Source organism: Pecten maximus, unplaced genomic scaffold (genome assembly GCF_902652985.1).
Source record: "Pecten maximus unplaced genomic scaffold, xPecMax1.1, whole genome shotgun sequence".
Lineage (NCBI taxonomy): Eukaryota > Metazoa > Mollusca > Bivalvia > Pectinida > Pectinidae > Pecten > Pecten maximus.
Genome location: NW_022983045.1, coordinates 99,105 through 122,318, shown reverse-complemented (window position 1 = coordinate 122,318; position 23,214 = coordinate 99,105). Strand labels below are relative to the sequence as shown.

Sequence of the window (23,214 nt, the reverse complement as noted above, 5' to 3'; positions counted from 1 at the left end):
ACAAAATATACACCAATACTGACCTGTTCATAAGAGGCCTGAGCCTGTTCAAAGAAGCCATGTTGTTCATAAGATAGAGCAATGTTTGTCTCAGCAAACTTGGCTCGTTTCTGCCACAGACCAGCACACATGTCTTCTTCTTTGAGTAGAGAGTAGAGCTCACAGAGGCCGTCCAATGTCTCCTGTACAAACAAACAAAGGAATATAAACATACTTTCAAATCGTTTCTCTAACATGAAAATTATTGACAGATAGTTACCAGTATGGTCGTCATACAAGGAAGTACAGTTCTGATTTAACTGTGGCAAGGTTACTGCCCTTACAATACACATCTCAAATTTGCAGAAAATTTATAAGATGTCAGATTTACCTGTTGTGGGGAAGTGACCGGTTCAAACTCGTACTCGCTGACCGGACGGTTTTTCACCTGAAGACTTGGACTATTCTCAAATGCAATCTGTTCCAGTTGGAGACAGGCTCTGTGCCATAGATTGTGGGTCCGACCCAGGTACTGAAATATGGAGTCATACCATCAGAGACTACAAGCAAAGCTTGAACTTTAGAACAATGAGAAGGAATTAAGCACACAGAAATTTTTTTATCTATATATGTGTACATAGAATGTATTCATAATGCCCGTGCATACATATGTATATATATGTATATATTATGTTTTAAATCAAAGATTATAATTGTTATTCAGAAAAAAAACTTATCTTGCAAAAGGAAAACACAATGACAGTATGACTGATCATGAAAACACAGACATTCTTAACCTTATTGCTTCGGAGTGTATGTAGCCACCAGCTACTACGTGGAGAAACAGCATCAATGACTGCTGTTTAGCTGTTTATAGAGTGATAAAACACACAAACATACTCAATTATCTGGCAATTAAACCTCTAAGCAACATATAAAATATATACTTCCTGAAGGTAATAAGGTTTTGAGATCTATCTATTGTGCCTTGAGGACCTATTTGTACCAGGGGGACAGAGTGGGACAGTCCCTCCAGGAACGTGTGTATAAAGGTTTTGGGGGATCTATAATTACCTTGAGGACACAAGGACGTATGTGTACCGGGGGGACACAGTGGGACAGTCCCTCCAGGAATGTGTGTATAGAAGATGGATGGCAGTCTTTCTGTATAACATGACTTCCACTACACATAAACGGTATCAGCTCTCCTCCTAACATCTGAAACATACGATATCATGTCTGTTGTAGATTTCAATGTCTAACACTCACAATTACTCAATAGACATACATATCTTAATTTTGTGATGATGCAACACTGAAAAGGTTAAAATACATTATGGAGTTAAATCCTCAAACATGTGACCTAATTTTTCCAGGTTTTTTCATATAAACCATGATGAGAAGAAAACTTTCGACTTACCTGTTGTTGTTTGTCGGAGAGAATTTTCCAGATCCGTGGAAAAGAGTCCACCCAGGAGGCGTGGCCCAGGTCTGTGGAGGTGTGGCACAGCTGGGACAGGGCATTTAGATACGACAGTCTACAGGAAAAATAGGTAACCACGTCAAGGTCGTATAGAGGAGAGCCCAATCGGAAGTTTGTGTAATCAATATCCATCACACATTAGTAAGTATCTCATGCTGTTCAAGGCCTGTAGCCCCCCCCCCCCCCCCCCCCCCCCCCCCCCATTTTTTTTTATATATGAATGCTCTCATTTTTTTAACAAGAGATCCCAGAGGGATCTTGGCGCCCACCATTGAATGATCTTTTTAGGTTCCATGTCAGATTGATCTTTTCTCTACTTTTCCCTTCCTCTAAGTCTTATTAATCTGTGTAAATTCAGAAACAGCCCTCTAGTACTTTTCAAACAAGGGGAACCTATATATAAAATTTAAGATTTAGCGATAATGGCTGTCTGTCGGCCATGTTGTTTTCGGATTGGTCCCAAAATGCATAACTTGGTACCAAGGGGAACCTACATATGAAATTTGAGAAAGATCCCTTCAGTACTTTCTGAGAAATAGCAATAACAAACTTCAATTGTCAAAATCCAAGATGGCTGCCTGTCGGCCATGTTGTTTTCTGACTGGTCTCAAAATGCAATATGCATAACTAGGCACCGAGGGAAACCTACATATGAAGTTTGAGAAAGATCCCTTCATTACTTTCTGAGAAATAGCGATAACAAACTTCAATTGTCAAAATCCAAGATGGCTGCCTGTCGGCCATGTTGTTTTCAAATAGGTCTCAAAATGCTTTATGCATAACTAGGCACCAAGGGAAACATACATATGAAATTTGAGAAAGATCTCTTCAGTACATTCTGAGAAATAGCGATAACAAACTTCAATTGTCAAAATCCAAGATGGCTGCCTGTCGGCCATGTTGTTTTCAATAGGTCTCAAAATGCATTATGCATAACTAGGCACCAAGGGAAACATACATATGAAATTTGAGAAAGATCTCTTCAGTACATTCTGAGAAATAGCGATAACAAACTTCAATTGTCAAAATCCAAGATGGCTGCCTGTCGGCCATGTTGTTTTCTGATTGGTCTCAAAATGCAATATGCATAACTTGGTACCAAGAGAAACCTACATATGAAATTTGAGAAAGATCCCTTCAGTACTTTCTTAGAAATAGCAATAACAAACTTCAATTGTCAAAATCCAAGATGGCTGCCTGTCGGCCATGTTATTTTCCGTTTGGTCTCAAAATGCAATATGCATAACTAGGCACCAAGGGAAACCTACATATGAAATTTGAGAAAGATCCTTTCAGTACATTTTGAGAAATAGCGATAACAAACTTCAATTGTCAAAATCCAAGATGGCTGCCTGTCGGCCATGTTGTTTTCTGATTGGTCCCAATATGCAATATGCATAACTAGGCACCAAGGGGAACCTACATATGAAATGTGAGAAAGATCTCGTCAGTGCATTCTGAGAAATAGCAATAACAAACTTCAATTGTCAAAATCCAAGATGGCTGCCTGTCGGCCATGTTTTTTTTTTTATTGGTCTCAAAATGCAATATGCATAACTTGGTACCAAGGGGAACCTACATATGAAATTTGAGAAAGATCCCTTCAGTACTTTCTGAGAAATAGCAATAACAAACTTCAATTGTCAAAATCCAAGATGGCTGCCTGTCGGCCATGTTGTTTTGCGATTGGTCTCAAAATGCGATATGCATAACTAGGCACCGAGGGGAACCTACATATGAATTTTGAGAAAGATCCCTTCAGTACTTTCTGAGAAATAGCGATAACAAACTTCAATTGTCAAAATCCAAGATGGCTGCCTGTCGGCCATGTTGTTTTCAGATTGGTCTCAAAATGCAATATGCATAACTAGGCACCAAGGGGAACCTACATCTGAAATTTGAGAAAGATCTCTTCAGCACTTTCTGAGAAATAGCGATAACAAACTTCAATTGTCAAAATCCAAGATGGCTGCCTGTCGGCCATGTTGTTTTCCGATAGGTCTCAAAATGCGATATGCATAACTAGGCACCAAGGGGAACCTACATATGAAATTTGAGAAAGATCCTTTCAGCACTTTCTGAGAAATAGCGATAACAAGAATTGTTTACGGACGGACGGACGGACGGAGGGACGGACGGACGGAGGGACGGACCACGGACGCAGGGCGATTTGAATAGCCCACCATCTGATGATGGTGGGCTAAAAAGTAATCCTTTAAGTACACATTGAAAAATATAAATCATATAAAATGTCAATTAACATGAATGCATAAATAAAAGAAACAATCAAATTGATGAAATGTTTACACACCAGGGTATCGTTTCACAAAGCTTCGTAACTTACGAATGTTTGTAAATATTTACGAAAAAGTTACGCAAAACTTACGAATTTATTTTAAAATTTGAATTCTTATTGTTTATCATGCGTTAAAACAAACAGTAACAACGCAATTTTCACAGATTTTGCTCAATGCTCAAAGACATACATAATGTTCTTAAAATAGACCATATGTTGGCACAGTCTGCGAATATGCGTACAATTAGTTTCATGACAATGTGTATTTTGCCGGCATCCCTCCTCGACTTTCAAAACCCAGTTTCCACCTCGAAACAATCGCTCACAAGGCATATTTGTTTTTTCGTAACTTACGAACGTTCGTAAGTTACGAAGTTTTTGTGAAACGCTTAGTAATTCGTAAATGTGACTTACGCAAATTTCGTAAGTTACGAAGCTTTGTGAAACGATACCCTGGTGTATATAAGGTGCTGTCCTCAATAGCAACAGCTGTGTAAAGGACGTCAAACAAAACCAAAGTAAAGTGCTGAGTTTATAAATATCTGGTGGCAACAACTCTTCAAGAACTTGGTCTGGTGTACCAGGACACAGATGTTCTGACCGGTGATAACTAACCTTGACCTCCCGACAACTCTCTAGGAATTTCGCCTGACGTTATAACAGAGTATTGATGTTCTGACCGGTGATAACTAACCTTGACCTCCCAACAACTCTCCAGGAATTTCGCCTGACGTTATAACAGAGTATTGATGTTCTGACCCGTGATAACTAACCTTGACCTCGCGACAACTCTCTAAGAACTTCGCCTGACGTTGTAACAGGGTATTGATGTTCTGACCGGTGATAACTAACCTTGACCTCGCGACAACTCTCTAGGAATTTCGCCTGACGTTATAACAGAGTATTGATGTTCTGACCCGTGATAACTAACCTTGACCTCGCGACAACTCTCTAGGAACTTCGCCTGACGTTGTAACAGAGTATTGATGTTCTGACCGGTGATAACTAACCTTGACCTCGCGACAACTCTCTAGGAATTTCGCCTGACGTTATAACAGAGTATTGATGTTCTGACCCGTGATAACTAACCTTGACCTCGCGACAACTCTCTAGGAACTTCGCCTGACGTTGTAACAGGGTATTGATGTTCTGACCGGTGATAACTAACCTAGACCTCGCGACAACTCTCTAAGAACTTGGCCTGACGTTGTAACAGAGTATTGATGTTCTGACCGGTCATAACTAACCTTGACCTCTCGACAACTCTCTAAGAACTTGGCCTGGCGTTGTAACAGAGTATTGATGTTCTGACCGGTGATAACTAACCTTGACCTCGCGACAACTCTCTAGGAACTTCGCCTGGCGTTGTAACAGAGTATTGATGTTCTGACGAGGGTCCAGGTTCTCCTTTTTGGGCGGTTCCTTGGGAATACTCTCGTCTGATGACACCCCACTTAACTCCATGTCTATCTCCTCCTGATAGAAGAAAATCATACTCGGTAAAGCTTGGATAAGGAATTTTTTCAAACAGACATTTAGACAAGGCAACACTGATGTCCTAAAATGTCTGGGTCACAGAAATATTCAAAAAAGAAAAATCAGTACACATTTGCTCAAACTTGAGCGTGTCAGATTATTTCTGTTGAGTTTGGTATGATTAAACTTTTCTGGAATTAACTGTAATTAATATCAAAACTGTTTTTGCTTCTGGTATCAATTTGTGGATAAAATCAGGTTTAGAGGATGGGTAAGTTTTGGTATGGACCATTTATCACTCTCTTATAAATACTTGTCGACTTTTGTTCTTTGTCCAGAAAAGATTTTCAAATTTTGTTTGGCTCTTTAAAACATTTAGGTTCATGTAGACAATGGCCTAATCTAATCAAAATTAGATTTGTAGTTTCCGCTACTCTATGATTCACTTCAATACAATATATAATAATAATATATAATTAGAGGAGTGGAAATTACAAGTCTAATTTCAATTATATTGGACAATGGCCTTGTTCCTTCCTGACCTTTGTATGTGTAAACAAATTAAATGGACATATATAAATTTTCCCTTTGATATCAAAGTGAGCATGAAATAATCAGGTCTGAACCAAATGATCTCTAATTGTAGAGAAATATCAGATTCTGTAGTTTGAGAAACCGGTGTAATTATTCATGAAGAAAAGTCTTCAAACCAAAACTTTGTATAGAGTTACCTCCTCTTTGTTTGAGTCCACGGATTCCACATCCATCGGTTCTTCCTTCATCTTCATGATGGTCTGGAAGGCCGCGCGGTCCTGGCTGTCTGCTAAATTCATAATGGAGCTGGCTGATGGTAACAGATTCAGGGACGAGGAGCTCTGGATGCTGTGGCAATTCATAGCCACCGACAGAAGTAACTGGAAGGGAAAATAACCAATCAGATCATGTGTCGCATATCAATCACGGCATTCACAAGTATAAGAAATTGTATTGATGATAGCAATTCATAAACTCCTGTCTTTACTATAAAATACCAATACCAAAGATTTGATATCTTCCAGTAAGAAATCGACTAAAAAACTAAAAAAAATGTTTGCCATCTATATACTTCTGTTTGTTCCCATACTGACTGAGTGATATTATTTTATTATATCTATTAATTAAGTAGGTGTTGTTATTTCCAGGGGATCTGTTTTCATGGTTTTTGGGGATAGAATTCAATCAAAGAATTCAACTTACAATATGAATATGATATACTACTAATTAACTAATAATGGTATAGGTTTACAGTAGTATAATACTGATAGTTTATTCCTGTCAGTGGGGATAAAGTGTCCCATGGCCTCACAGTTTTGTGTACAGGTGATATAGAGGAGACGGTCAAACATCCGGCGTGGAATTGAATTCTCAAATACCTGTATAACACAAAATAATATATAAACATCTGATGTGGAATCAAATTCTCAAATACCTGTATATAACATAAAATATTATCATAAACATCTGACATGTAATTAAATTCTCAAATACCTGTATAACACAAAATATTGTTACAACCATCAAACCTGGAATCAAATTCACAAATAGCTGTGTATAACATAAAATATTAGCATTAAAAAATTGCACCCATTGTTTATATCAATAAAGTTCAAAGGAAGTCATCCCCTGATTCACAAAGAAAAGACAATTCAATATTTATTCATCTCAATTCTTTATTTACCTCAACAAATTTGTGCCTGATAGTGGGTTGGTTACAGCGTAGACCACTGAGAAAGGCGGACTCCAGTTTGGATGTTAGCTCTGTGCCGCTGAGGCTTTCGTCACGGTAGATATAGTTGACTAGTTCCAGGAATTGGGCGTTCAGTTCTTGTTCGTCAGGGAACCGTTTCTCCACATGCTGCATAAGTTTCACCAACAGTATGGCTTTTTCTCGGATACTGGGCGACTGGTTAATAGCTATAGGTGTCTAAAGGAAAACAAAAATAGCATTAATATGGGTTATAACATTATTATTGGTTATGACATCACTATGGATAACGACACTTAATATCTTTCAGTACAACTTCTGAAAATGACAAAAACACATGGAAGTCTTTCTACAAGGTATGTTGACTTTTTTGTATTCTGATATCCATACCCTTAATTTGACCTCTGACCTCTGATATCCATACCCTTATTTTGACCTCTGATATCCATGCCTTGGTATTGACCTTTAAACTCTTATACTCTTATTTTGACCTCTGATATCCATATCCTTATTTTGACCTCTGACCTCTGAAAACCATACCTTGGTTTTGACCCAGTCCTCCACCATTTTAGTAATAGCTTTCATCACTTTGGCATCAGTTGTCTTCTCAATGAGACCAACAAGGATTTGTCCAATGAAGCTCTTTCTCATCTCCAGACTCATCACCCCGACCCTGTTCTTCACCAGGTCAAGACTCAGAATCATCAGCTCACTGGCAACTGTCAACAGAGCAACACAGAATGGTTAGCATAGCTAATGATTTATAACTTGTCAACAGAACAACACAGAATGGTTAGCATAGCTAATGATTTATAACTTGTCAACAGAGCAACACAGAATAGTTAGCATAGCTAATGATTTATAACTGTAGCCAATGTTGGGAGAATAAATTTACTGTTAATGGAACTGATACCTTGTTGTACTTATTAAATACTGATAGAAATATATATCAAAATAATTAAATAATTGAAATGTAAAAAGTTCAAAACTTTAAAACCTCATAAAAAGAAAATTTCATTGAAGAAAACAATTGTTATGGCTATACCTGGACTAGATTCGGGGGAGGTGGGGACCAGGTGTTCTCGCGCCATCTTGTGTAGAACCTTCATGAATGTTGTGATTAGTCTGTCTATGTAACAATGATTGTGCATACAGGCCGCCTTCAGAATCATCAGGGTACTGAACAGTTGAGACGGAGAGCCAGTTGACGCCCTGATAAATAAATTTCAACCTCTGTAGTTAGATGTTTATAATAATGATCTACCATTAAACAGATTAACCTTATTCAGAGAATAGAAGGAAACATTCGACACAAACTAACGAAAATGTGACCTACTTTTCATAGCCGAGACGTGTGACCTACTTTTCATAACTGACGAAATTGTAACTTACTTTTCGTAATTCGTGAGTCCCTCGTACACGACCTTGCTGACACAGGCATATAAACATTCCAGTTCTTCATACTTGGAGGCCACATTAGAGGTGACAGGCTCTGTGGGGAAAAAGCTCATGAGACGGGACAGTAGACTGTGTACACCCCGTATAACTTTGGTGTTAGGACACGTCATACAGGCAGCTATCCCACGCTGGAGGGGTTTAAAGCTTGTCAGAATTGTCTCCTTTTTCTGTAAACAAAACAAAAAGAAAAACTTACTGATAGATCATAAACCTGTTCTTACTAACACTCTGGATTATGAAAGTATTTGCTTAACAAAAATTGGTATTTGTCATATTTGGTACCATGAATGATGTTGAAAAATCCCCAGCTTAAGCTTAAAACAAAAGAGAAATTTGTGTTATTGTGAATGGACATCCCCTCCCCAACTGATGATAAAAATCAGAATCTTTTTCTGACGAAATTTTATTTCAAATCGGAAAGCTATATGGCGCAAGATTTAGTAATTAAAAACTAAGACGTTTGAAGCTTATATAATAAGTTCCCTTTCTCCCTTTCCAACAAGCCATCACATACCAGTATTGTGAGAAGAAAACTCAACAGCTCCAGGGCGGTACAGATATTGTTAAAATTAGGTAGAGGGTTCTCAACAGTCGTCAGTAACTTATCAAACCAAACAAGTTTCAGCTCGGTGCTCGGCCAGATATCGGGACGTAGCGCCATCTTCAGTAATCCAACACATCGCCGAGATAAAATTTCTCCCGGGGATCCCGGTGTCTCATTTACCTACAGCCACAGAAATAATTTGATGACGACGAAAAATTAAATAGACAAAGTGTTTGGTCAGGGTTGAAGTAAAAATATGCATAGTGAAACGGTGTATCTATTGGAACTTAATTATTTGAATTTTATTAGAAACGCAAAATTATGTAAAAATGAATCATTATATTTCAACCAAGCATCAAACCATTCCTGTCTGTCTGTCTGTTAATTTAATGACCTCTAGACGATGACATCGGTGTTGTTGGAGACTTTACCTGACATGCTATTCGCAGTAAGAAATTCACAACAGCATCACAGTAATTCTTCTCAATGGGCTTAGTAAGGTCCGACTGACTCCGTGTACTCTGTAACACCAAATAAGTAGTATTTGTAATCAAAACTTATATTTGTATCAACAACTAGGTTTACTTGAAGTATGGAATCGAAAATATCATAAAAATAAACCCTTGTTTACGAATAAACAGCCAAAAACCGTAATTTTTCACGGTTGAGTGCGGCGTACACAAAATCACACCCTGAAAAATGTTAATCGACGATTACTAAAATTGTATGTATAACTTCCATTTCATTTGAGATGTCAGATTTTGGAAATATAAATCTGGATTTACAAGAAAAACATGAGATTTATTCATTAAGTCGTTGTTGAGAAAAAAAATAACATCAATATTCCTGGTACGGGGATCGGGTCCGGGACCGGGTGCGGCGTACACGAAATCACGTGTGGTAGAGAATTTGTGTATCCCGAGCCGAGCCCGAGCCGAAGACCCGAGCCCGAGCTTTGGATATTTCCGTTTTTCTCCTTCATTACTGAATGGATTAAAGTGATTTTTTCTACAAAGATTTGATTTCAGGTTTTAAATCAATCCGTGTAAGTGGATTTTCTTAAAATGTATTTTAACGTCCTAAATCGACGATTTTCATTTTTTAGGGGGAGAATTTGTGTAGCCCGCAATCAAGCGTGACTATTAATGTTTTTTGCTAATTATTTCCGATACATGCTATTATTGAGAAATATTACTAGATACAAACAACAAGTAAATATAGCTGATTCTAAAAATATAAATTTCAACATATATCTAATGTGACTTGATGTCAAATTTTGACATTTTTGTAACCGCGCCGACGATCAATGAACTCGCCGTGTTTACCGAGCCCGTGCTAAGGGCAGATAATTTAATTACAGGTCTTTGTCTTGAATGTAAATAAAACTATTGAACAGAACAACTCCCAAGAGTGTAATATATTTGATGGTATCACATTGAGATATAGTCAGGATTTCTACTTATAACATTGATCAGAGGGTATCTTTGACAATATCGACTGGCTTACTTTTGTAAAAGATTTGGGTTTTGAACACTTACCTGTTGTATATAGTACCATATTTACATCCTGTAAATCAGAGCGCGTGTTGTTGTGATTGATTGATTGATTGATGGGGCTTAACGTCCTTGTTCCGGTTATAACCGAGCCTTGGACACCATGTGTTGTTGTGATCGTCGGTCCATATTGTTTATACGGGGTATTCCAGATATAATATACTATTTTAACTCGGGTATTCCCTTTGGGGAATCCCTTCCGGTGGTATTGTCGACGTTTCTGATTGGCTAATGTTCGCGGTATGTGTTTATTTATAACCACCTTACCTGTACATTACTCTACGCTCAGGTATCGGTCTATCTATAGTCTTGGGACAAACTGCACGTGTATTTCGAGGCATACAATTAAATTTTGCTATATAGCTGGGGATTTTAGTATTATACGACAGTCTGGCAGAGGCTTACATGTACAAATGTAGCTGGCCGGCTCGTCTTTCTCCTTCACAGAGTCGGGTATGGAGTAGATTTCGGACTTAAACCTCTAAATTATCCCGGGTTGGGTGGTATTTTTCTCTCAATTATAGGCATGATATAGTCAGTAATTCCGTTGTTATTTCGGGTGGTCTTTTCCCGTTGTAGGCATGTTTTATTCGTTGTATTTTTGGGTACATTTATCCCCAGGGAGGGACAGGGGTGGATATTTTTCATACGAGATATGGACCGGACGCACAGTTAGGTTACGTGAGCATTGTGTATATATTCAGTCATCATGTTTCATCACTTCTAATCTTCATATAATAAAATGTTGAACTTTATAAACTGTGTTGTCATTCCATTGATCTGTAGCCAGCTGTAAATTTCGAGACAGAACCACAGAGTTGACGAGCTTGAAAATCACTATACGAGGATACACTGGTCTCAGGAGTCGGAACTAATACAGTAGTGCCGTAACTCCTCAGAACCTTTACACTTTTAAATCTCTGTCCTATGCTGACGAAATTGTTAGGATTTAAGTCTTCACGGTTTCTGAAGGAAAAAACACTGGCAGGAGCATGGCTGACGTTCGTCAAGGTTTTTATTCCATTTATGTCTACTGTCCTTTGGTTTAACCACAGATGGTGAGTGATTCCAGAGTTCCATTGGTCATAATAGTTCCAATTGAGGATATTTCAGGACATGGCATCAGTAATGAATTCCAACCAATTCATTATGTACCATTACAACAACGTCAATGTCAAGAAATAGAAATAATGTTGAGAGACGATACAGGTAAACCAATTCCATTTGAGAGAGGAAAGTTGTCGTCACCCTACATTTTGAGAGGCATTCTCTAGGTTCAATTTATCAGAACTAAAAGGTCTATACAAGAAATTATTATTAGGTTCAAACTTAAGAAAAGCAATCAATATGAAAGCTGCTCACCAAAGTGATAGAAACATATTTGATAGAGATCAGCTTAAGCTGGAAGGAGGAGAAAAAGTAAAAGAAAAGAAAAGAATCATCCAATCAGCATAGAGCAATAGATATTTTTGATGCATGATTACCCCCCCCCCCCCCCCCCCCCCCCCCCCCCCCCCCCCCCACACACACACACACACACACACACACACACAAAAAGGCATATATGTATGTGTATGTGTAATATTTGTGTAGTTTATACAGAGTGGCATTGAAAGATGTCTTTAGTTCATCAGAACTCCTGTCAATGTGTCTAGTCAAAATTCGATTTATTTCATACACCACCCACTCAAACCAGTGTGGAAGATGGATACTGGCATCAAATTGGAATGGTCACATCTGTCAATGATGGTGGCCCTTATGTCTTTGACGTATCAGGAGCTGGAGATGATTATTTGAATCTAGCAAATACTTCCCTCTACGTGAAAGCACAGATCCTCAATAATGATAACAACCAAACTGATGAAAACGTTGCACCTGTTAATCTTTGGTTACATTCTCTCTTTGGAGATGTCAGCGTTTGTCTCAAAGAAAAACTAGTCTCATCACCCAACAATATGTATTCATTCAGAGCTTACCTGGAAACCCTACTCAGCTATGGTTCTGCAGCCAAAGAATCTCAGTTGACCAGTGGAATGTGGTATAAGGACACAGCTGCGCAAATGGACACCGCAGGAAACGATAATCCTGGCTACATAGGAAATTGTCAACAGCAACCAATAGATCTGCGATGATATGAAGAATCAATTCTGACCTATTTGCTCAGGAAAGATATCTTGTCAATAATGCAAGACAAAGAATTCAAAATTGTCATCAAGGACGTCTATCTAAACGTGATAAAAATTCAAAATCAGTGAGACTAGCCCATACAAAAACTTTGGAAATATCACCTGCCAAATACCCAATCAGAAGAATTGTAATGAAAGTATTTTCTGTTCCAAGAGGAAATCACAATTTTGTAAAGGACAAATGCCTAAGAGATTGGTCATTGGATGTGTAGACAGTGATGCCTATAGTGAACTCATCACCAAGAATCCTTTTCATTTTAAAGATTTTGATGTTAATTTTGTTGTCCTGAACGTGGATGGCAAACAAGTCCCTACCAAGCCTTTGCAGACAAATTCCATTCAGAAACATTGCGTAAGAAGCTACATGGGTCTGTTTAACACTACTGGGAAAACGTCTCGTGACGAGGGTAATAACATCTCAAAGGATGAATATGGCACTGGTTTTATCCTGTTTCGATTTTATCTGACACCTGACCTTTCAGAAGTGGGCATATTTCATTTTATGAAAAAGGGAAACTTGTCTTTGGAAATGCATTTCGGGACAGCCCTACCCAATACCATCAACATTGTGGTGTATGCTGACTTTGAAAACATCTTAGAAATAGATCGTAACAGGCAAATTCTTTTTGATTATAGTGCATGATGAATACTTCAGAAATAGAACTGATCCTACAAGCCGTTTCTCCTCATTTTGCAGGGGTGTATGCTAGAAATACATTACCTACATGTCCTATAAGTGTTCCTAGTCTCATGGTTTGTAATACTGACCCAGATAATAAACAAGGGCAACATTGGATTGCTATGGATATAGATGAAGAAAAACGTGGAGAATATTATGATCCTTATGGTTGTCTGCCTTTCAATTAGATTTTATCAATTTCTTAAACCAGCCATGTAAAGCATGGATTTATAATCCCACTGCAGTGCAGCATTTGAACTCTCTAGTGTGTGGTTAACATTGTATCTATTACTTGGTTCACCGATCAATGGGAATGACTATGAATGACATCACCGAATATCTTTAATCAGAATGGCATGCCAATACTTACATTGTAGATGATTTCGTTCATCATCTTGAACGTTACTTGTTATAATAGTAATGAGTATACATTGTTATTAATTGTAGGTTTTGTGTAGTTACTGTATGTATTGAAATCTATAACTTATAAAAATATTGATTGTTTAGTTATTAAGAAATCATTGTTTGTATATACGTTTGTGAATATAATAATAGGGAAAAAAAAGTATGAATTTTGTTTTATTTTTTTTTTCAATTGGAATTCTATTGAATTGGTTCCGATGTTTGTTTGGTATTCATCACAGAATCTCCAAGACAACTGTAATCAAATAAAATCTGTCCTCTCAGAAAAATAATGACAAAATCATGACAAAAAATGACAATTAATGACAAAATCATGAAAAAAATGACCTCCGTACAACTCAAGACAGTTATGGCTGTAACGTCACAGTCTAGAAAGTTCCGGGAATAGAAAGTGAAACCATTTTACTATGGTAGTATTTTTATTTCTGGCAACAAAACAACACCTTTATTTCACTGTTGAGATGAATACATCGATTCAGAATGATTATTTTGAACTGACATGATTCCATTTTACAATAAAAACTACTTAAATCTATTGTAATTCATAAAAATAACCTCTGTAATACTCTTGACAGTTATGGCTGTGACGTCACAGTATAGAAAGTTCCGGGAATAGAAAGTGAAAGCATTTTACCATGGTAGTATTTTTATTTCTAGCAACAAAACAACACCTTTAAATGATCAAACCTATGAAGACATCAATTCAGAATGAATATTTTGAACTGAGATGTGCATCCTTGATAACAGTGAACCACCTTCAGGTGAAGGATTTGTATAGATTTGCCATACAAAACAACTGCGATTTCAATCGCTCATTTTGACTGCATAATGCAGATGTTTTCTCAAAAATGAATTCAGAGGTTCTCAAGGCTGTTTGCAAATCTGCTGTTACTGTAGCCATATTCATTGATTGTAAAGCGGCCGACCCTGTGCCTGGTGTTGCCAGTGGGTGTGCAGTTTTATCTGAAACACTAGGTACCATTGATTGGCAGAAATAAGTAGACGGATTATCAAGTTTCAGAGCTTTTTGAGAACCGGTATTCTTTCCAGGGTGAAAACACTTAAAAGTGAATCCCTATATGCTCAGAATGATGCAAGTCATCAGGGTAAGGAAATGACACAGAAGAAGACAGGAAAGGTTGCGAGCGCTGTGTGTTCTCCGTAAGACACCAGTAAAGGCTGTTGTTGATTTGGTTCCTATTGAGAAGTCTAGACAAATGGAGTTTTTTCTGTAGACTTCATCGGGGTTGGCAAGTTCAAAGTGGCTATGAGGTTGTGTTAGTCATAATTGATCACTTTACAAGATATGCTTTAGTCTTACCTTGTCGCAATCAGAAAGTTCACACTATAGCTGTACTATAGCTGTATTTTACAGTTTTACTGGAAGATTGAATAGTAATAAAGGGTCTTAACTTTGAGTCCAAAGTTAAAACAGAACACTTTCAGCTAGCAGGGGTTAATAAGACCAGACTACTCCTAACCACCCTTACGGTAATTGCTCCGCCGAAATGTTCAATGGAACTATCCTAGGTGTCTTAGATACCCTAGAGGATGAGAAAAACCAAATTGGAATATGTTACTTAGTTTGATGGAAAGCTCTCGGAATAGTTAAAATCACATTCTCCCAAGTAACCTAAAATTCAAGTTGAACACATATATGAATGGCCATCCAAGATTTTCATTCACTCTCTCCTAACATCAAAACGATCACTTGCCTGCACGCTTTACCGGGAGAGACCGTGATATATCAGTGTATAAAAAGAACTCCGGCTTTATAAAAGATCAAAGATCAAAGGAACATGATTTCGTCCAAAATTGCATGAACAGGAATCCGAAAGAGTAATGACAAATAATAAGTTAAAGCTGTTGAAGATTAATTGATCATCATCGTTACTGACAGTACACAATACTTTGGCACACGTTAATTTGGTATATCCACAACTAATAAAACTTTACTAAAATGGCTTTATAATAGAGATTTTAACCGTTACATGAACAGCTGTTGTAACTGACAAAGTACATGTTATCATGATCATCAAATATAATATTCTTTTTTTCAAAAGTAGTGCAATTGAATTTACCTTCCAATGTTTCAATATATTTAATTGATTATAACAATTAGAAATTCAGTTGTAATTTGAACAAATACTATGACTATTTCATATGTAGGAAAAGAAAATTCCTCCCGAGGGGTCACAAAATGTGGAATATCCTTATCCTACAAACACAAATAATGAAAGAGTCTTTTCCTCTCAAATCACTATATTTGCAAATGAGTTACGAAAAGATAATACTAAACATATCGTTAGCATACTGTAGAGCTTAGCATTACTGGTGTTTGTGTTTAAAAACCATTTACATTCCGAGCAAATCTCAATTACAACAACTATAGACACTTGTGTGGGTGAATATATATACCCCTTCTAAAATATAGATATGTATATAATAAATATATTCATTAAAAAATCTATAAAAAAAGGAGTAATAATTAAAAGTTTCGCCGGCTGAAATTGAAGCTCGCCCCCACGGTGGAAGGCTTCTGCTTTTTTTATCTTAAAAATAAAATGTTAATATCCCAGATATAGAGCCTCAGGGTCTCCAATGTTCCTCACAGTTTAAACAAAGATGAAATGCATAATAAGAAAGACATCATCAAAAACATCATAGAATATTTATCAGGCAATATAATCACAGATATTAAGCTTTCAACATGAATAAAGGCAAGTGACATATACACGTGTTGCATCCTCACAGTTTCTTAAAAAGCTTCATGTTATCCTGATTGCGATGATATGTGAAAATATAAGTAATATATTTTCCATGGTAAATTTTTAAAATCGCAACTTTGGGCGACCTTGACACATCTTAAAACATCAACAGACAAGATCAATCTATTGGTATTGGGCAAATTACAAGCATTGCGAAATACAACATTTTTTGTTTGATTAACATAGTTTGTAATCCTTCCTCGGACTCGGAGAACAGAACAGTGTCGTCAGCATACATAACCAATTATTGTGTTATATCTCTACACCTTCATTACCTTATGTATTTCTCGGTACATTATCCGGGCCAAGCCTTTCCAAGTGTACATGGTGATGTCACCTTAGTGGGAGATTCGAATTAGCTGTCGTTAGATGCAAAATTTTTCATGTCTAACGTCACATATTTTGTGTAGAGGTTAGTGATGCATACAACGCACACATAATAAGGAAATTAACGCTTACCTAAGTTCGTGTGCATAAAACCTAGCCTAGAAATATCGAATGTGTGAGCATCGAACACCCGTGACTGCGCATGTATCTCGATAAATCGTTTAGGCGCATGCGCAGGCACACCTCAACCACTCGCACAGCTGAACAGGAACCCTGGAACTTGGTAAGGCAGTCTAACAATCTATAGTTTTGTATATATGTCGGAGTATTATATAGTAGTTTAATAATTTACATAGTTTACATTATAATTCTGATATAACAGTAACTTTGTCTGCTAATATCCTACAATTATCCTGTCTAAAGGCTTTAGAGACTTCCGGAACTAAACGCTTGCGTTGTGGAGTTTGTGTACACCCTAGCGGTCACAAAAAAGTCACTTGTTTGAAGATTTGAGAGATATAGTGAAAAGAAAAACAAAGCAAGAAAAACGCAACCTCAAACGATTATGAGCAGTAAGTGTTTCCTATCAAGTTAAAGCCTGATGTTATAACTGTGTGTTTGCTATTAAAAACAATATGCAAATACTGAGTATTTTGTGCAACTTTCCCAGCAAAACTATAGCACGTAGAATTTTGTGCATTTGACAAGTTATAACAATTCGTGCGACTTGGTGCACATCGAATTTTGGAAAATGCATTTAGAATTTTAACCCAAAAATGCGTGGTACCAGCAGGTTATCTAGTAAGGAGGAAGTAACCGGTCCCGTTAGCTATTCCTGTTACAACTCGCAGCTCTATGACCGCTAAATTCAGATCATGATAACGTCGATTAGTATTATTATAAAGCGTAACAAATATACAGATGTATAATCGTGATAACAGCAGTTAAATGGAAATAAAAACAGACTGATAATTTGAAAGAAACAACAACCCATTGCTTGCCCCTATCGTTTTATTGTTCAGGATCGTCGTACTGGGAAATAAAACCCCTGTGAATGCCAAAGCCATATTGTATAATACTATAGGCCCTTTAACAGGTTACAGATAGACATAGACGCAATTTAACTTTATGTATATACATGAATACCTAGAAATAGGCTTCACAGGTAGACAGAGGATATTTTCTGTAAACATTAACGCGCAAATAGAACATATTGTGTATAGATAAATGTATATATATTTAGACTATATATATAACAATAAGATAGGTATTACTGTTTTATCTTTGTATAGATCATCTTATTATTTTTTGGTTCATTTTTAATTGGCTTACTAACAATGCATCTAATATAATTGATTTTTAATTAGGGTTAATGATTTTTTTATTCGATAACCTTGTATAAAATAGCTGAATAGATCTGGCACTTCAAGTTATTTTTTTTCATTGAAAATGTATGATAGCATTAATTTGATTTAAAGACTTTTAACAAAGCACGTAAGAAATAGAAGTTGGGAACAAAAACAATATATTTGGCAAGTTGTTGGTGGTCTCTGAAAATGAATTGGAACTATCTTGTACTCGAAATGTTTTTAATATTTCAAAAACTTAACTTCCAACAGTTTATATTTTTCTTAATATAAAATACAAAAGAAAGTTGTTGTGTTTTCATCACTTTGATAGAATATTCCGGATCCAATATCAAATTTTGATTTACAGTTAACATCAGACTTAAGTTTCCGTTTAGTAAACCAACTTAAATATTAATAATTCATACTCAAATATACCTTTATGACTATTCCTAATGATATCATTATTACTATACTGTTACTTATTGAATATCTCCGATATAATTGAAGTATGTATAGAGTATTAGAGGTCAACATATAAATCACAATAGATTCATATAATTTTCATGTATGAGTTTAGTAAATACAATGTACTTATTCCATTGTTTAAAAATGTCGCCCCGACATTCTTAGTTCGTAATTTCTCAGTACAAGAAAACAGGAATATCAACAACAAAAATTCAATGATTTTCAACTCGTTTTTAACAAATTTGTATCAGTTTGATTAGTAAAATAAAATTGCATTACTATAAGTACATAAATAATCATCAAATAATGGTTTTGGGGAAAAACAATAAGGTTGAGAAGAACGTGTATCAGAATTTTTCTCCTAATCTCCAGTCTGAAACCATATCATTCAAAATATTTCATTTAATGAAACAAGCTACTGAAATTAGAATATTGCTCATACATTTTTATCATAAAACCCAGTCCTCTTCAACAACTTGGCCCATATGCCATTCCCTAAACCGATCTTGAGGTTTACGCAATCTTTTAGAGTGCCTTGGGCTTTGTTCCCTTACTACAAATTCGTTTCCTACAGGACTTGCCTGTATATCCTCAAACCAGTCCGTTTTATCCCTGTGTCTAGTCCCTACTTTGTCACTATATCGACTATAGAAAGATTTTGAGAATCACTGTTCTCTACACTGATATGTAGATTGTCAGACCAATTTATAGATACCCTGATACCTTGTCGAGTGGCCCTAGGTACGTAAGATGACACTCCACCCTCGAGTTCGAACTTGAATCAGACATGCTATTGTTCAAAGATCGTGCAATTGATTCATGTGGCTCTGCCTCATTTCGTGCAATTGTAACAGTATGTTCCGATAAACAATTCAAACCCTACCTGAGCGCACACTGTGTTTCAGCTTGACACTGCACACTGGTTTGTCCTTATGAGGTTTGGATAATATCATTCCACTTGTCAGTTACTTTTATTTTAACCTTAGGTTTACATTTCTGATTAAAACCCTATTCCATGTATTGAGAACTGAATGTCTTACCCGAAAAAAAAACATAACAGCAAGAGGCCCATGGAACTTAACGTTCATCTGAGCATTGCAATATTTTTGTAAATGTGACTGACCCTTTTTTACCACTCCAATCAGCCCTTGGGGGTCAGTTCGGCCAAAAAGTGCATACCAGCAAATTGCCTTCAAAAACTGCTAATTCCAATAAAAATGAAACAAATGATGTTCAAAAATGTGATTTCCTTGTATAAACTTCAGTAAAGTTTAGCCCCTCCCCAGGGATAAACATGATACTTAAAGGTCATGCAATTCACTATTTTGGTAAAGCATATTAAGACCTTTCAATCGCTCATTTTGACTTCAGGTGTATTGGTTTCAATGTTTGGTGTTATTACAGAATCTCCAAGACAACGGTAATTGAAGAATGTCTGTCCTCTCAGAAAAATAATGACAAAATCATGACATAAAATTACATAAAATGACAAAATCATGACAAACAATTACAAATAATGACAAAATCAGGAAAAGAAATGACCTCCGTACAACTCAAGACAGTTATGGCTGTGACGTCACAGTCTAAAATGTTCCGGGAATAGAAAGTGAAACCATTTTACCATGGTAGTATTTATATTTCTAGCAACAAAACAACACCTTTATTTCACTGTTGAGATGAATACATCCATTCAGAATGATTATTTTGAACTGACATGATTCGAGTTTACAATAAAAACTACTTAAAGCTATTGTAATTCACAAAAATAACCTCTGTAATACTCTTGACAGTTATGGCTGTGACGTCACAGTCTAAAATGTTCCGGGAATAGAAAGTGAAAGCCTTTTACCATGGTAGTATTTTGATTTCTAGCAACAAAACAACACCTTTAAATGATCAAACCTATGAAGACATCAATTCAGAATGAATATTTTGAACTGAGATGTGTATCCTTGATAACAGTGAACCACCTTCAGGTGAAGGATTTGTATAGATTTGCCATATAAAACAACTGCGATTTCAATCGCTCATTTTGACTGCATAATGCAGATGTTTTCTCAAAAATGAATTCAGAACTTGTCAAGGCTGTTTGCAAATCTGCTGTTACTGTAGCCATATTCAATGATCGTAAAGCGGCCGACCCTGTGCCTGGTGTTGCCAGTGGGTGTGCAGTTTTATCTGAAACACTAGGTACCATTGATTGACAGAAATAAGTAGAAGAATTATCAAGTTTCAGAGCCTTTTGAGAACCGGTATTCTTTCCAGGGTGAAAACACTTAAAAGTTAATCCCTATATGCTCAGAATGATGCAAGTCATCAGGGTAAGGAAATGACACAGAAGAAGACAGGAAAGGTTGCGAGCGTTGTGTGTTCTCCGTAAGACACCAGTAAAGGCTGTTGTTGATTTGGTTCCTATTGAGAAGTCTAGACAAATGGAGTTTTTTTCTGTAGACTTCATCGGGGTTGAACGCAAGTTCAAAGTGGCTATGAGGTTGTGGTAGTCATAATTGATCACTTTACAAGGTATGCTTTAGTCGTACCTTGTCGCAATCAGAAAGTTATAGCTGTACTATAGCTGTATTTTACAGCTTTACTGGAAGATTGAATAGTAATAAAGGGTCTTAACTTTGAGTCCAAAGTTAAAACAGAACACTTTAAGCTAGCAGGGGTTAATAAGACCAGACTACTCCTAACCATCCTTACGGTAATTGCTCCGCCGAAATGTTCAATGGAGCTATCCTAGGTGCCTTAGATACCCTAGAGGATGAGAAAAACCAGATTGGAATATGTTACTTAGTTTGATGGAAACCTCTCGGAATAGTTAAAATCACATTCTCCCAAATAACCTAAAATTCAAGTTGGACACATGTATGAAAGGCCATCCAAGATTTTCATTCACTCTCTCCTAACATTAAAATGATCACTTGCCTGCACGCTTTACCGGGAGAGACCGTGATATATCAGTGTATAAAAATAACTCCGGCTTTATAAAAGATCAAAGATCAAAGGAACATTTTAGTCCAAAATTGCATGAACAGGAATCCGAAATAGTAATGACAAAAAATAAGTTAAACCTGTTGAAGATTTATTGATCATCATCGTTACTGACTGGCACACGTTACTTCGGTATATCCACAACTAATAAAACTGGCTTTATAATAGAGATTTTAACCGTTACATGAACAGCTGTTGTAACCGACAAAGTACATGTTATCATGATCATCAAATATAATATTCTTTTTTTTCAAAAACATTAGTGCAATTGAATTTACCTTCCAATGTTTCAATATATTTCATATGTGTATATGTAGGATAGGGAAATTCCTCCCGAGGGGTCACAAAATGTTGAATATCCTTATCCTACAAACGCAAATAATGAAAGAGTCTTTTTCTCTCAAATCACTATATTTGCAAATGAGTTACGAAAAGATAATACTAAATATATCGTTAGCATACTGTAGAGCTTAGCATTACTGGTGTTTGTGTTTAAAAACCATTTACATTCCGAGCAAATATCAATTTCAACAACTATAGACACATATGTTGGTGAATATATATACCCCTTCTAAAATAAAGATAGGTATATAATAAAAATATTCATTAAAAAATCTAAAAAAGGGTAATAATTAAAAATTTCGCCGGCTGGAATGGAAGCCCGCCTCCACGGTGGAAGGCTTCTGCTTTTTTTATCTTAAAAATAAAATGTTAATATCCCAGATATAGGGCCTCAGGGTCTCCAATGTTCCTCACAGTTTAAACAAAGATGAAATGCATAATAAGAAAGACATCATTAAAAATATCATAGAATATTTATCAGGCAGTATAATCACAGATACTAAGCTTTCAACATAAAGAAAAGCAAGTGACGTAAACACGTATTGCATCCTCACAGTTTCTTAAAAAGCTTCATGTTATCCCGATTGCGATGATATGTGAAAATATAAGTAATACATTTTTCCTCAGTAAATTTTAAAATCGCAACTTTGAGCGACCTTGACACATCTTAAAACATCAACAGACAAGATCAATCTAGTGGTATTGGGCAAATTGCAAGCATTGCGAAATACAACATTTTTTGTTTGTTTAACATAGTTTGTAATCCTTCCTTGGACTCGGAGAACAGAACAGTTTCGTCAGCATACATAACCAATTATTGTGCTATATCTCTACACCTTCATTACCTTAAGTATTTTTCGGTACATTATCCGGGCCAAGCCTTTCCAAGTGTACATGGTGATGTCACCTTAGTGGGAGATTCGAATTGGCTGTCGTTAGATGCAAAGTTTTTCATGTCTAACGTCACATACATTGTGAAGAGGTTAGTGATGCATAAAACGCACACATAATAAGGAAATTAACGCTTACCTAAGTTCGTGTGCATAAAACCTAACCTAGAAATATCGAATGTGTGAGCATCGAACACTCGTGACTGCGCATGTATCTCGATAAATCGTTTAGGCGCATGCGCAGCCACACCTCAACCA

General features: G+C 36.6%; 3 protein-coding genes and 1 long non-coding RNA gene across 4 annotated transcripts; 2 read left to right on the top strand and 2 right to left on the bottom strand.

Annotated features, from left to right (window-relative positions):
• Nucleotides 1–1,072: 1,072 nt before the first annotated feature.
• LOC117321344 (transformation/transcription domain-associated protein-like) lies at nucleotides 1,073–6,090 on the bottom strand. Its single transcript, XM_033875808.1, has 4 exons — nucleotides 5,966–6,090; nucleotides 5,085–5,234; nucleotides 1,400–1,517; nucleotides 1,073–1,197 (listed from the first exon to the last, which is right to left on the bottom strand). The coding sequence occupies exons 1-4, from the start codon at nucleotides 6,065–6,067 to the stop codon at nucleotides 1,163–1,165; spliced, it is 405 nt and encodes a 134-aa protein (XP_033731699.1). The 5' UTR covers nucleotides 6,068–6,090; the 3' UTR covers nucleotides 1,073–1,162.
• A 400-nt stretch (nucleotides 6,091–6,490) lies between these two features.
• LOC117321340 (transformation/transcription domain-associated protein-like) lies at nucleotides 6,491–9,508 on the bottom strand. Its single transcript, XM_033875797.1, has 7 exons — nucleotides 9,412–9,508; nucleotides 8,951–9,160; nucleotides 8,371–8,603; nucleotides 8,024–8,190; nucleotides 7,519–7,697; nucleotides 6,952–7,197; nucleotides 6,491–6,646 (listed from the first exon to the last, which is right to left on the bottom strand). Exons 2-7 carry the CDS (start codon nucleotides 9,095–9,097, stop codon nucleotides 6,491–6,493), a joined length of 1,128 nt encoding a protein of 375 aa, XP_033731688.1. The 5' UTR covers nucleotides 9,098–9,160; nucleotides 9,412–9,508.
• A 3,392-nt stretch (nucleotides 9,509–12,900) lies between these two features.
• LOC117321339 (uncharacterized protein F54H12.2-like) lies at nucleotides 12,901–13,362 on the top strand. The gene has a single exon (XM_033875796.1). It carries the CDS (start codon nucleotides 12,901–12,903, stop codon nucleotides 13,360–13,362), a length of 462 nt encoding a protein of 153 aa, XP_033731687.1.
• Nucleotides 13,363–17,090: 3,728 nt separating this feature from the next.
• Nucleotides 17,091–17,444, top strand: LOC117321345. Its single transcript, XR_004531316.1, has 2 exons — nucleotides 17,091–17,199; nucleotides 17,340–17,444. It is a non-coding gene; the product is annotated as an uncharacterized LOC117321345 (long non-coding RNA).
• The last annotated feature ends 5,770 nt before the right edge of the window (nucleotides 17,445–23,214 follow it).

What these genes read in the sequence shown, in the direction of transcription:
- LOC117321340 (XM_033875797.1), bottom strand. Translation starts at nt 9,097, where the DNA reads ATGGCGCTACGTCCCGATATCTGGCCGAGCACCGAGCTGAAACTTGTT. An exon ending in GGACTCACGAATTACGAAAA is followed by an intron (nt 8,191 to 8,370) that starts GTAAGTTACAAT and finishes TTTATTTATCAG; the next exon opens with GGCGTCAACTGGCTCTCCGT. An exon ending in CTCCCCCGAATCTAGTCCAG is followed by an intron (nt 7,698 to 8,023) that starts GTATAGCCATAA and finishes CTCTGTTGACAG; the next exon opens with TTGCCAGTGAGCTGATGATT.
- LOC117321339 (XM_033875796.1), top strand. Translation starts at nt 12,901, where the DNA reads ATGCCTAAGAGATTGGTCATTGGATGTGTAGACAGTGATGCCTATAGT.
- LOC117321344 (XM_033875808.1), bottom strand. Translation starts at nt 6,067, where the DNA reads ATGAATTTAGCAGACAGCCAGGACCGCGCGGCCTTCCAGACCATCATG. An exon ending in TGGACTCAAACAAAGAGGAG is followed by an intron (nt 5,235 to 5,965) that starts GTAACTCTATAC and finishes TTCTTCTATCAG; the next exon opens with GAGGAGATAGACATGGAGTT. An exon ending in AGAGTTGTCGCGAGGTCAAG is followed by an intron (nt 1,518 to 5,084) that starts GTTAGTTATCAC and finishes TTTTTCCTGTAG; the next exon opens with ACTGTCGTATCTAAATGCCC.